The 13,365-nt window shown below is 40.5% G+C and overlaps 1 protein-coding gene across 1 annotated transcript in view; it reads left to right on the top strand.

Annotated features, from left to right (window-relative positions):
- shq1 (SHQ1, H/ACA ribonucleoprotein assembly factor) overlaps nucleotides 1–13,365 on the top strand; it is a 114,972-nt gene that overhangs the window by 42,269 nt on the left and 59,338 nt on the right. Inside the window, 4 exon segments of the mRNA XM_052018776.1 lie at nucleotides 4,557–4,613; nucleotides 4,616–4,710; nucleotides 5,804–5,857; nucleotides 13,158–13,281. Coding sequence (XP_051874736.1) covers nucleotides 4,557–4,613; nucleotides 4,616–4,710; nucleotides 5,804–5,857; nucleotides 13,158–13,281 — 330 coding nt within the window.

Below are 13,365 nucleotides of genomic sequence, written 5' to 3'. Positions count from 1 at the left end.
CAGTTGATGTTAGGCTTGAATGACAAGTTGTCAGTCTGGGGAGGTGGTGAGTTTCCTGTGGAATGGAGTTAAAGACGTTTACACTAAGGTGCTAACTACCCTCTCTCTCCTCAATAAGGTCTTCTATGTTCTTGGCTCTCAGCGGAGAGGACTCTTGAGTTCTTAGGCCTCGGATGGCCTTGGCAGCACTGAAGAATCTGCGTGTGTTATGTTATCAGTGAGTTACGAATATGGGCCAAAGGGCCTTTTTCCCGTGCTTTACGACTTGGGATCACCTTTGTATCCACCATTTGTCTTCAGTTGACAGGTTTTCTTGGATCTCAGTCTTCGGGTGCCTACAGAGCTGTTTCTTTTTGACGAGTGATGGAGTTTGCAATCCAAGCATGACCCACACTTGTAGTTAATTCGCTCGTGGATCCACTGGTCAAATTTATCAAACTAGCTCTGGTGTTTTCTGGTTGAGAAACCAAGAGTCTCTTCACAGGTGCTTTCACAGCCCCAGCAAATCAGATGCTTTGACTTTTGGTGGCTGTCGTAGTGTCCACGTTGCGTTAACTCCATCAGCCGCAAGCAATGGCACAACGATAGAAACACAGCGGCAAGAAAATTTATGTTGAGGGCCTCAGGGACCCCACAAAGATAGCCTTTCTCAACAGTGCTTCACAGTCAACATCATGGCCTCCACCAGCGAGAGCCACCATATCCACAATGCCTGGACTGCCCTGAGGTTCACAGTGTAACTGTAACAATGGAAGAGTTGCACCTTGCAGAAACAAAGGTCCTCTCCTGACAAAGCTGTTTACTATTTACATTCTTCAGGTCAGCCTGCACAGATTATGCCTGCAAGTCTGGATGATAATTGCATCACATCTGTGGGTAATTAGTCCTTAACTGTTAAACCAGGCTTTCTGAGAGATTGGGACTTGAAGTTATGGAATTTTATGTGATTTAAGCACACAATCTCTACTGAAATAAATTATGGAGTGCTTAACCCCTTCAATAACTTTACTCTGAGTGGTTGAACTCTCTGCAAATGATTTTGAACTAACGAGGCTTGCACCAGAGTCACTTATACACTGCATGATTTATGGTGGCAGTAATAACCAGGCTCTTCTGCAGCATCAAGTTCTCAGTCAAAAAAATTGCTTGTTATCATTAAACCCAAGAAATTGAGTTTAGCACAGAGTGGAGAGTAACTCCATATCATGGAATAACATAGGATCGAAGTATAAAGGTTTGGTGTTCTTTTGTCTGTTTGTGTCAAATTGCAAAGACTGGAAAATTTTGCCTTTTTCACACCATTGGCAGCATGCAGGATCTGTGGAATATTGTGAAATGTTCAAAAGTGGATTTGACTGAATTTACTTCAGCTGCAGAGTGCAGCTCTTTGGCTTGGAGGCCCAGAAAAAGGTTCGATAATTTGGGACTGTGCTGCAGAGAAATATGTTCACTCAAGGTTCTGAAACTTTGGAATTCTCTGTCCTCGAACTGTCAGTGCTCAGTGGTTAAGTATATTCCAAGTAAGATTGAAAGCCATTTGGGACATGAAGGAACTGAGGTGTGTGAGCATAGGGAGAGAAGGTGTTGATGGAGCTTGCAACTCCTTCATTTCATTAAAAGAATAATCCGGAATCATCTTCAAATTAGAGTGCTGGACCAGGCCCTTGTTAACAAATGTACATAAATTTCAGGATGGTTATCAAGAAATTTCTCTGCACATATGCAGTGATGAACTCATGGAACAGACTCCCAAAATGAATAGCAAAAGGGGAAAGTTATGGAATTTGTTAAGTGGTGATTGGACAATGCTGTGACAGGAATCTTAATTTGCTTTTGACTGGATGAAACAAAATTGGGTCAAATGGCTTTGCTCATCACTTGTGAAATTTCAAATATGTGTCAGTAGTAGTATAAAGGGTGATTAGCCTTTTAATATTCCTAAATTATTGAGATGAGAATAATGTCAGTGGATGAGAAATCAGTATCCAGGATTATACTGTCGGTCAGTAATACTCTACAAACAAAGAAACACTTCTTGACCTGGTTTCAAAGTAACAAAGTAAGCTGACAGACTAAATCATTTATGGTCATTGTTACTGCAATAAAATGAATTTCATGAGAAGATAAAGGATAAGAAGAAGGCAAAGGTCCTGGTTTCAAAAAAGCTAGTGTATGAAAAGAAACTACTCCAGATGGAAATAAAATTTGCCAAATCGAGCAGTAGATAACTAATACTGAATCACAACTTGGTAATGGTTCAAATAGAGTATATTGTCGGACAGGGAGAATAATAAGTGTATCAGGAATTAAATGAAAATATGAAAATAAATGTGAAATAATTTTATAGGGTAGGCAATAAAAGCCAGTACAAATAGAGATTTTATAATAGAGATTATAAAGACCAAGAAAGAACAAAGCAAAAACAACATCCAAGACGTCTCATCCTTTTTTTTTCCTTCAATTTTTTTTCCTTCAATTTCTCTTTCTGTGTCTCTTTCCTTCTGTCTCTGTCTCTATCTCTGTCCCTCTGTGTGTCTCTCTGTGCTGGGAAAGAGTGCCCCAGGTAGGCATGCATACAGAGGTGAGCATCTATGATGGAAGTCCATTGAATGGTAAACACTTCAAAATGAAGTAAATATTAAATACTGTTGAAACATCCCATTATACTTGTTACCTGTAATCCTTTTTAATTGATTTCCAGCATAGACAGCTGAGGTATGTATAGTCAAAATTACTATTTGGAGTCAAAAGAACATGAAGAAATTTAAGAAGGGCTGCAAGGACAAGCCATGGAACTACAGGCCAGTGAGCCTAACATCAGTGGTGGGAAAGTTACTGGAGGGGATTCTGAGGAACAGGACCTACCTGCATTTGGAAAGACAAGGTCTGATGAAGGAGAGTCAGCATGGCTTTGTGCATGGGAAGTCGGGTTTCACGAATTTGATTGAGTTTTTGAAGAGGTGACCAAGAGGATTGATGAGGGCAGGGCGGTAGTTCTTGTCTACGTGGACTTTAGCAAGGCCTTTGTCAAGGTTCCACATTGTAGGCTGGTCCGGAAGGTTAGATCACACGGGATCCAAGGTGAGCTAGACAATTGGATACAAAAATTGGCTTGGTGTTAGGAGTCAGAGGGTGGTAATAGAGAGGTGTTTTTCAGACAGGACGCCTGTAACCAGTGGTGTGCTGCAGAGATCTGTGCTAGGTCTCCTGTTTGTTTCTCATCTATATTAATGATTTGGATGAGAATGCAGTTGGCATGAGCAATAACATTGTGGATGACACCAAAATTGGTGGTTGTCGTGGACAGTGAAGAAAAATTCTAATATTACAATGGGATCTAGATCAACTGGGAAAGTGGGCCCAAGGAATGACGGATTGAATTTACCTCGGACAAGTGCAATGTGGACACTTTGTTATGTCAAATCAGTGCAGGACTTGCACAGTAAACGGCAAGGGCCTGGAGAGTGTTGTAGAACAGAGAGACCCAAGGATACAAGAACGTTGTTTCCTAGAAAGTGGTGACACAGGTAGACAGGTTGGTGAAAAAGGTGTTTTGCATTCTTGCCTTCATCGTTCAGGGCATTGAATACAAGAGTTTGGGATGTCATGTTACAACTGTACAAGATGTTGGTAAGACCACACTTGGAGTATATTCTGTGCAGTTCTGGTCACCTAGCTAGTGATTCATTACAGATGTCATTACATCCGAAGGGGTATAGAAAAGATTCACAAGGATGTTATTGGGACTGGAGGGCTTGAGTATAAGAAAAGATTGGATATGTTGGGGCTTTCTTCCCCAGAGCATAAGAGGCTGAGCGGTGACCTTATAGACGTCTATAAAATTATGAGGGGCATAGATAAGGTGGATGGTCACAGTGTTTTTCCCAGGGTAGGGGAGTCTAAAACCAGAGGGCATAGGTTTAAGGTGAGGGGGGGAATGATTTAAAGGACACCTGAGGGGTTTAATGCAGCCCTGAAACAACCATTATATGAACCAACATCACAGTTCAAGGGTGTGTGGTCTTGGGCTTCAATGACCTACGAATTTTATAGAACAGAAGGAGGCTATTCAGTCTGCAGCGCCTGTGCCAGATATTTGAATCAGATGTACAATTTAGTACCACCCCCTCACCTTTTCCCCATGATAAGAACCTCGCAAATTAAGATCTACTAAAATGTATGCAACTGTTTTTTGAAATGCCAACGGAGCTTGTTTCCTTTAGCCTTTATTGTGCATTTCACGTCATCAGTACCCCTTTTTGAGGGAAACAAAACTTCTTTATTTGATAATCCTTTTGTGTAATGGTTGTGAATATTTTCACCATCTGTACCTTCGGTCAATATTCTCCAGATAATTGGTTGATTTGGTTATTGTGAGGAAAATAACTGTGGAATTTGAAAGTGATGACATTCATCCAGCAACTCCATAAAGTCTAACTGCAATAAAGCAATTGCTGCTGTAGTGTAACTGAACATAAGCTTGTTTTTAAAAGTTGTTTCAAACAATATCTTCCAAAACTCTTTGTTCTGAATAAAACATAATTTTTTGCTTTCAGTCAAATTTTCTGAGGATGAAAAGGAGCAGCTGCGAAAATTCACCAACAGAAATTACCTGCTGATAAAAGCTCTTGTCAAATTGCCTTCACCAGTCTGGTTGACATACTCCTTGCATATGCTTATGAAGTCCGCAGTACTGAAGGGGAAACAAATGTAAGTCAACCTGCTCATTCAAATAGTTGACTTCTTTAAAATGAAAAAAGGAAAAGGAAGTTTGAGCTCATTATGGTGACGTATGTCACTGTTGGGATGTGATCTTCTTCTGATCTTTCATACCTGCAGCCAAAATTGGGCATTGTAAAGTCAACATCAACCAATTAATTTATCAACTAACTGCTATTCACATTCTTTGCAGGCTTTTAGTACTTTTTGTAAACTTGTTCCTTGTCTTGAATGACTTGAGTGTGTTTCAGTGTATCAAATCTGCAAATAATCCCATTCTACACCAATGTCTTGTAATCCCAAACTCCAAGTGACACGCATAATTACATTGGTATCAATTATTACATTTACCAGATTAAAGTGATTTCATGTGTTGTGTGATTGAGAGTTTGTACGAAGCATAAATATGCTTGAGTCTATGGTTATTGTATTTCACAAGACAGAGAAGAATGCTATGGTAAAACTGGATAAACTGGCACTCTTGGGACTTTGGTGGAGGTGGACTCGTAGATTTTCTGGACTGTAAGATGTTATTTCTGTTAACACCCTTACAAAACCTACCCAAGTTCTTGACCCTCTGTGTTCCCGACCCTGATTCCATTTCCAGCCACACACCCACCCTACAGACTGCATCTCCAGCTCGTAGTCCAGACTAATGAATGAGCTAAGTGCTGAACTATCAGGATTTATGAACCATGATTGTACTATATAATTAGAGTTTTACTGTACTTTAATAACCAGAGATTTCATTCATATACTCAAAAGAGGGTGTACTGTTTGTTCATTTACTCCTTCCAGCAGCTTCCCTCCCAAACCCATCCCACCTCACAAACATCTGCATTCTATGCAAGTTACTATCCAATCAGTTTAACTTCACAGCTTAATCCTCATTGATGATTGTTTTAAGTGAACGATTTTGTTTCTTTTTACTCCTTGTGATTATATATATTAACTATTATGATTGTTATCCTGATCTCTTTGCACCATGTGTATAATTACTAATGTTATTATTTTTGTACTAATTTGAAAATTAATAAAAAAGTTGAAAAGAAAGATTTTGTTTCTTAACTATTGTCTTTTTCAGACTGAATCCTCATGGAACATCTGGAAACTGAGCGGAACACTTTGTTGGCTTGAAGTAAGTGAATTGACTTTTAATGCCTTTTATGTTGCCTTGTATATTGATTTGGGAAAATCATGCAATCTAAGAGCTCTCTGTTACACACGTCAGCCAAATAAATGTTAGTCTTCAATGCTTATCTTTTCTGTAATAGTGGCTACAAGGCCATAAATGAATACTAACTTGCTACAGGTCATTGATCAGCTGGAGTGACAGATGGCAAATGCCTCTTTAACTGTTGGATAGGAACCAGGAGAGAGACACATTGAAGATTGATAATGCTTTAGTTATGAACTGTACAAGGCTGTTGTGGGAGGATTGCACAGAGCAATGAGAGGCAATTGCAACTGTTCTGTTGCTTTTGGCTTAGCTTTTGAATTTAGTAAGTTGCATATTTAAATGTATGTTCATTGGCCCCTGAACTGCCAGGAATTCCCTCCCCCCCAGTGTATTGTACTTTCTCTCTTAGGATTGCATGCCCAAGACTGCCAGCTTTTCTGGTTAACCATACCCAAGTGCTTGTTCTGCATGTGTGAGCAAGGTTAGTGATGCTGGCAGACTGTTTGACTGTAGCAGGTTCACTTGTGCTCTCCTCTATTATACATACGTGTAGTTGCACTTCTAGATTTTAGCAGATGCCTTGTTCATGCTCCATATCACAACTGCTTACTCAAGCAATCTGTTGCTTGATTTTTGACCTTGTATGCATTATATCTGTAATATATCATTGCTTAGGAGTAAAACAGAGGCCTCCCGTTGTCGTAATTACTGAAAGAAAAAAAAAGGTGCCCCAAGTTCCCTTTATTTGTATATAAAAAAAGCACAGGAGTAACTGGTCAGACTGTATGAAGTTCAAATCCAAGTTGTGGACACCAAAAATACTCAGTAAAATAGCTGAGTTCTGTGGATTGCATTGCACTGCCCCTATGAGTTACCAAGAGCTTGGAGCAAGCTGATTGGCCCATGTACCTTGTGTACTTGAAATTCAGAAACTGGAGTATTGGAAGTCTCTTTGGTTGAATGATGCTCACACATTAAGTAATGGTTTTCTGAACTTGAGTCATTTGCTCAACCCAACCCTTCCCAAACTCAAGACCATTGCTGAACACTGATTGTTTTCAGGAATAAACACTGAGCTTGTAACTTGTTTTACAATGAAAATGTATTTGCTTGTAAGTAATGCCTTGCTACATGAGTGAGTAAGAGAGGCCATGACTGTTGATTGGAGAGAGCTACAACTCAAGTGCCCGACTAAGAAGAGCTTTTAATACTAACAAAACTTCCATCCATAACAAAGCTCTGGACAACTACTGTCTCAGCTCAATTGCCAACTCGCCTAGCTGTGATAGAGAACTTGAACAGGAATCTGCAAGGCCTGATCGTTATGGCAAGTTTACCTTGTGTCTGGAACAATAAGCTGTTAAACTGAGAAGACAAAGTTGTCTATCTCTCTGGCTGCAAATTTAGGTCACTTACACCAAGTTGGAGTGGCAATTCAATACATGTGCCTTTGATGTCTCAGAAAGTTCTTGGCATCAATTATGACCCATGGATCACCAACAGTAGGAGCATTGAGTAAACTACAGTCTCTGCAGACGACAATGCTCAAAGGTTTTGCTGGTTGGAGCATCTGGTGCGTCAAGATCATCCACTGAAGCCAGTCTACAGTTAATTCAAGAAGTCAACGCTGTGATATAGTGACAAGATTAATTATAGCTCAGAACAGAAGATTTAGCATTCAGAAAACTGACCTGTCTTCTCCATGTTGAGTGGTTGTGATGTCAAAACCTGTCCACAATCATTCTGTCTGGAGAAGCTGGTCAATTAGAGGAAACAGCATTATCATTCTCAAAGCTTTAGAAATAACATAGTGAAGACCTCATTTCTTTTGAAGCCTTGGAAACAATATTGGGAAGACGACACTGAATGTAAGATTTGAAGCTTTTGAATTTTTTGTCATAGAAGAAAAGGCATATGCAGCATACTTTAAAAGATTCTTAATGTCTGAAATTCATGAAAACTTTAAATTTGTATTAATGAGACCTAAAGAACATTAAATGGTTTTAATGAAAGGAAAAAACAAAAACCAGTGCAGTTACTACTGACAGCCACCAGAGGGGAAATGGCTGGGAAAGGGGTAAATCCAACCTGTATCTGGCAAGTAACCATGGGGAGCTTGCTGCTGAAGCATAGTGTTTTTAGATTCATAGAATTATACAGCACGGAAACAGGCCCTTCGGACCTGTTGTGACTGACTAAACTGAACCACATGGAAGCTGCAACTGGGGGATATGGAAGTCTTTATTCACGCAGCAGACCTCTGGAGAGAGAGTCTAAGAGAATCTCACTCTCCTGACACAATGTTTTATACTGTTTAAACACAAAGATAACAATAAACGATTACAGTTTCAATGGCTATAATCACCTACTTAACTTTAACATTTTGAATATAGTTCGGTAAATTTGCAGAATTACATATTTACAATAGTAACACATCCCAACTAGCAGAACCCCTTTGAATATTCATATTGCTGGCTGGTCTGAAAACTTCGAAGCATACACTCCAGACACCCAAAATGTACCCCTTTTGTTACAGTGTTGAGGAATGGCTCCCTGAACATACAACTATCCAGAATATTGAGTAACTAAACAGACCAGTCCTGAACTGTACATTGTTGTGGCAGGGATATGCCTTCAATAATGTGCTAATACAGGAGATGGCCACTTAATGCCTCCCCGATCTCATTCCAAAGTTTTCAATGACAACCAATTAACATGAACATTCATCTGTTGTCTTCTCCTGCGTAGTTTCAGTGGGACAGAATCAGAATGCTGCACACCCAATGATTCGTTACAATAGCCTTAAAGTATCAGTTAAAGTTAAATTGTGAACAGGTTTTATTTCCTGAAGACTGGTTCTCATTTTAATTAACATCTGCTATCCAAATTTCATAACTCCAGAATAATCCCTAACAGGCCCAATTGATCCATGCTGACCGAGATGTCCCATCCAAGCTAGTCCCATTTGCCAGTGTTTGGCCGTAACCTTTAAACCTTTCCAATCCATGTACCTGTACTAACTGTCTTTTAAAAGTTTGTGCCATACCTGCCTCAACCACTCCCTCCAGCAGCTCATTCCACATAGATACCACCCTTTGTACAAAAAAACGTTTGCCCCCTCAAGTTGCTATTAAATTTTTCCCCTCTCACTTTAAACCTGTGCCTTTATATGTTCTTGATTCCCCAACCCTAGGAAAAAAAAACTGAGTGCATTCACTCTATCTATACCCCTCGTGATTTTATATACCCATATAAGATCACCTCTCAGTTTCCTAAGGAATAAAGACCTAGCCTGTCCAACCTCACTCTGTAACTCAGTCCCTCAAGCCCTGGCAGCATCCTTGTAAATCTTTTCTGCAATCTTTCCAGTTTAATAACATCTTTCCTGCAGTAGGGCAACCAAAACTGAACAGAATACTCCAAGTGCAGCCTCACCAACGCCTATGTACAACTGCAAACTGGCCTCCCAAATTTTATACTCAATGCTGTGACTTATGAGGCAAGCGTGCCAAAAGCCACCTTCACCACCCTGTCTACCTGCGACTCCACTTTCAGTGAATCATGTACTTGTACTCCCTGTTCTACAATGCCATGCCTTGTAGATTCTTATCCAAATTGTTGATATAGATGACAAACAACAATGGGCCCAGCACCGACCCTGAGGCACACCTCTAGTCATGGGCCTCCAGTCTGAGAAACAACCTTCCACCATCACGCTCAGCTTTCTACCATCAAACCAATTTCTCCCATACCACCCTCCAGCATTGGTGACTGACTTTGTTTTGTCTCTTTTTGTTTGTCAAGTTGACAGGTGAGCTGTCAGTACATCATAGCACCCCACTCAGAAGAGAGTAATCAAAGAAGAATATCAAAAGTAAAATATGAGGATATGTGACCAAATACTCAGTTGGAGCTTTTAAGGAGCATATGATAGATCATTTGGTCTAGCATGTCCTTGCTGGGCAAAAATGGTCTTTGGATTAATCCCATTTCCTAGCCATGTTGGTATGGCTCTTCAATTGCTTATCCAGATATTTAAATGAAGTAAGATTCACTTCCACCATCCGTCCAGGAAGTAAGTTTCAGAGTCAAACCACTTACTGAGTGTCATAATTTTTTTTCTCTTAGTTCCCCTCTAGTCCAAACAAAATAGGTCTGTGCTCCCATCCAAACCCCTGTTAGTGACATAACTGCTGAGGGAAAGAAGTCCTCAATGTTTACCCTCTTTAGACCCCTCAACAGACTGCAATCAGTGAGGATGGGCAGCAATACCCTCTGGCACAATTATTCTCAACACTGGTACCCCACAAGGCCTGTGTCCTCAGCCCTCTACTCTACTCCCTATACACTCATGACTGTGTGGCCAGATTCTGCTCTAACTCCATCTACAAGTTTGCAGATGATACCACCGTTGAAGGCCATATCTCAAACAGCGATGAGTCGGAGTACAGGAAGGAGATAGAGAGCTTAGTGGAATGGTGTCATGACGACAACCTTTCCCTCATGTCAACAAAACAAAAGAGCTGGTCATTGACTTCAGGAAAGGGGGTGGTGTACATGCACCTGTCTACATCAATGGTGCTGAGGTCGAGAGGGTTGAGAGCTTCAAGTTCCTGGGAGTGAATATCACCAACAGCCTGTCCCTGGTCAAATCACATAAATGCCACGGCCAAGAAAGCTCACCAGTGCCTCTATTTCCTCAGGAGGCTAAAGAAATTTGGTTTGTCCCCTTTGTCTCTCACCAACTTTTACCGATGCCACTATAGAAAGCACCCTATCTGGATGTATCACGGCTTGGTACGGCAACTGCTCTGCCCAGGATCGCAAGAAGCTGCAGAGAGTTGTGGACACAGCCCAGGGCATCACGGACCACAAGCCTCCCTCCTTGGATCCTGTCTTTACCCTCTCGTTGTCTTGGTGAAGCAACCAGCATAATCAAAGACCCAACCCACCCAGGACATTCTCTCTTCTCTCCTCTTCCATTGGGTAGAAGATACAGGAGCCTGAGGGCACGTACCACCAGACTTAAGGACAGCTTCTACCCCACTGTGATAAAACTATTGAACGGTTCCCTTATACAATGAGATGGACTGTGACCTCACGATCTACCTTGTTGTGACCTTGCACCTTATTGCACTGCACTTTCTCTGTAGCTGTGACATTTTACTCTGTACTGTTATTGTTTTTTACCTGTACAACATCAATGCACTCTGTACTAACTCAATGTAACTGCACTGTGTAATGAATTGACCTGTACGATCAGTTTGTAAGACAAGCTTTTCACTTGTGACAATAATAAATCAATACCAATATTTTTTATACATCTCCTTTAAATCTCCCCTCATTTGCTTGTGTTCCAAAGAAACAGTCCCAATCTCAACAGTCCCTCCTCATAATTATAATTTTCCAACTCTGGACATATCCTCATAAATCTCCTTTGCATCTTATCCAGTGCTGCCACATCCTTTCTATAGTGCTCCATCTGTGGCCCACAACATTTTTGGTACATTCAGGCATGGCCTCCCTGCTCTTGTGTTCTGTGCTGCAGCCAATCAAGGCAGTATCCCACATGACTTCCCAACCACCCTTATCAGCATCTCAGATCACCTTCAGGGATTTGTGGTCATGCATCCTGATTGCTCTGCTCCTCTACACCTCTTAACATCTTGTCACTTTAGGTGTGTTCTTTTGTTTACCCTTCCCAATTGCATGCTCAAGAATGAGAGAGGGTTAGGGAGAGAATTCCTGAGTCTCGATTTTAGGGAACTAAAGGCAGATTACCAGCATGGAGCAGTTAAGATTGGGAGATTTGTCTGGAGGTTACAAATTCGTGGAGGAGGGCTTCAGAAGCAGGTGAGTTGAAGGAAATATGGAAAGAGATGGCCTTGGTAAAGGAGCACATAGATGCTGAAATATTAACTTGTTTGAAGCTGAGATGCACCATGTTTCTTTTCCCAATCATTCACATTGTCACACTTGAAGTAAAAGTCAGCAGGGAATGGAATAGGAGTTGTCTTGTTATTTCCCTATTTTTCGTAATTTATGGTAATTGATGTGTTTTGCACTGTACTGCTGCCGCAAAACAACAAATTTCACGTCATAAGACAATGATAATAATCTGATTCTGATAGGTGTGCACACACTGCTGCTCCTGGTAATATTGCCCCAACCTCTCACTGGCCAAAATTCAGCCAGAAATATTCTGAGTTTGTTTGATATGGTAGTCCAACAGTCCACCTTGGCATTTATCCTCACGATTTTCAGAAAGTTTGCCTGTAAAACAAAAATACTTTGATTGCTTTCTTAGAAATTTTGAAATATTTTCATTTTCTGACAATCATAGACATTCAAAAAACTGAAGAAATGGAATAGTGGTCGGCCATTCAACCCCAAGTACCATCTCTGTCATTCATAAGATATCTTTATTAGTCACAATAACATCGAAACACACAGTGAAATGCATCTTTTGTGTAGAGTGTTCTGGGGCCAGCCCGCAAGTGTTGTCACGCTTCCTGGTTCCAACATAGCATGCCCACACCTTCCTAACCTGTACATCTTTGGAATGTGAGAGGAAACCGGAGCACCCAGAGGAAACCCACGCAGACACAGGAGAATGTACAAACTCCTTACAGACAGTGGCCAGAATTGAACCCGGGTCGCTGGCGCTGTAAAGCGTTATGCTAACTGCTACACTACCGTGCCTAACCAATAAGATCATGGCTGATCTTTTGCCTCACTAATACTTTCCTGAACTAACCCAATATCCCTTGATTACTATAAAGCTAATAATCTATTGATTTAATGTTGTGAATATGCTCAGTGTCTGAGCCTTCACAGCCCTCTTGGGTAGAGAATTCTAAAGACCACTTACCCTGTGGGTATAGAGGTTTCTTCACATCTCTGTCCTGAATGTTCGACCCCTTGAAATTGGACTGTGGCACTAGACTTCTCAGTCAGGGAGAGCAACAACTCTATATCCACTGCATAAAGCACCATAATAATTTTGTACTTTTCAATGAGATATGCATCTCTGTGTGTCTGTGAGGTAGGCCAAATTGTCATTTTCTGTCTGTTTCTCTTTGTAACTCTGAATTTTCATTTTGGTCAAATTTTAAGAAAAAAAATGTTACCAGTTTTCGTTGAGTGAAAGTTTTGTTCAATATTCACAAATTTAGTTATTTTAAAAGTGAATAAAGTATGGTGCATGATATAATATCAATGTTAACATCAATGGGATTTTTTTTTGTTCAACATACAGACTTACCATTCTCTTCAAGAAGTTGTTGTATCCTTCAGCAGAAGAGTTTTGTGTTATCCCTTTTACAGACATTTTCACTTGGCTCTGAAAACTATTGAGGATGCAGTCTTAATACTTCACTTGGGTAAGAACTGTTGGTAAAATTAAGTTGAAACCTTGATTTTACTATGTATTTACCATTATAATTTGAGGAGGAGTAAACTCTGGT

Source organism: Pristis pectinata, chromosome 6, assembly GCF_009764475.1.
Source record: "Pristis pectinata isolate sPriPec2 chromosome 6, sPriPec2.1.pri, whole genome shotgun sequence".
NCBI lineage: Eukaryota > Metazoa > Chordata > Chondrichthyes > Rhinopristiformes > Pristidae > Pristis > Pristis pectinata.
Note: the sequence above shows the minus strand (reverse complement) of the source record. Positions and strands in the feature narration are given on the sequence as shown.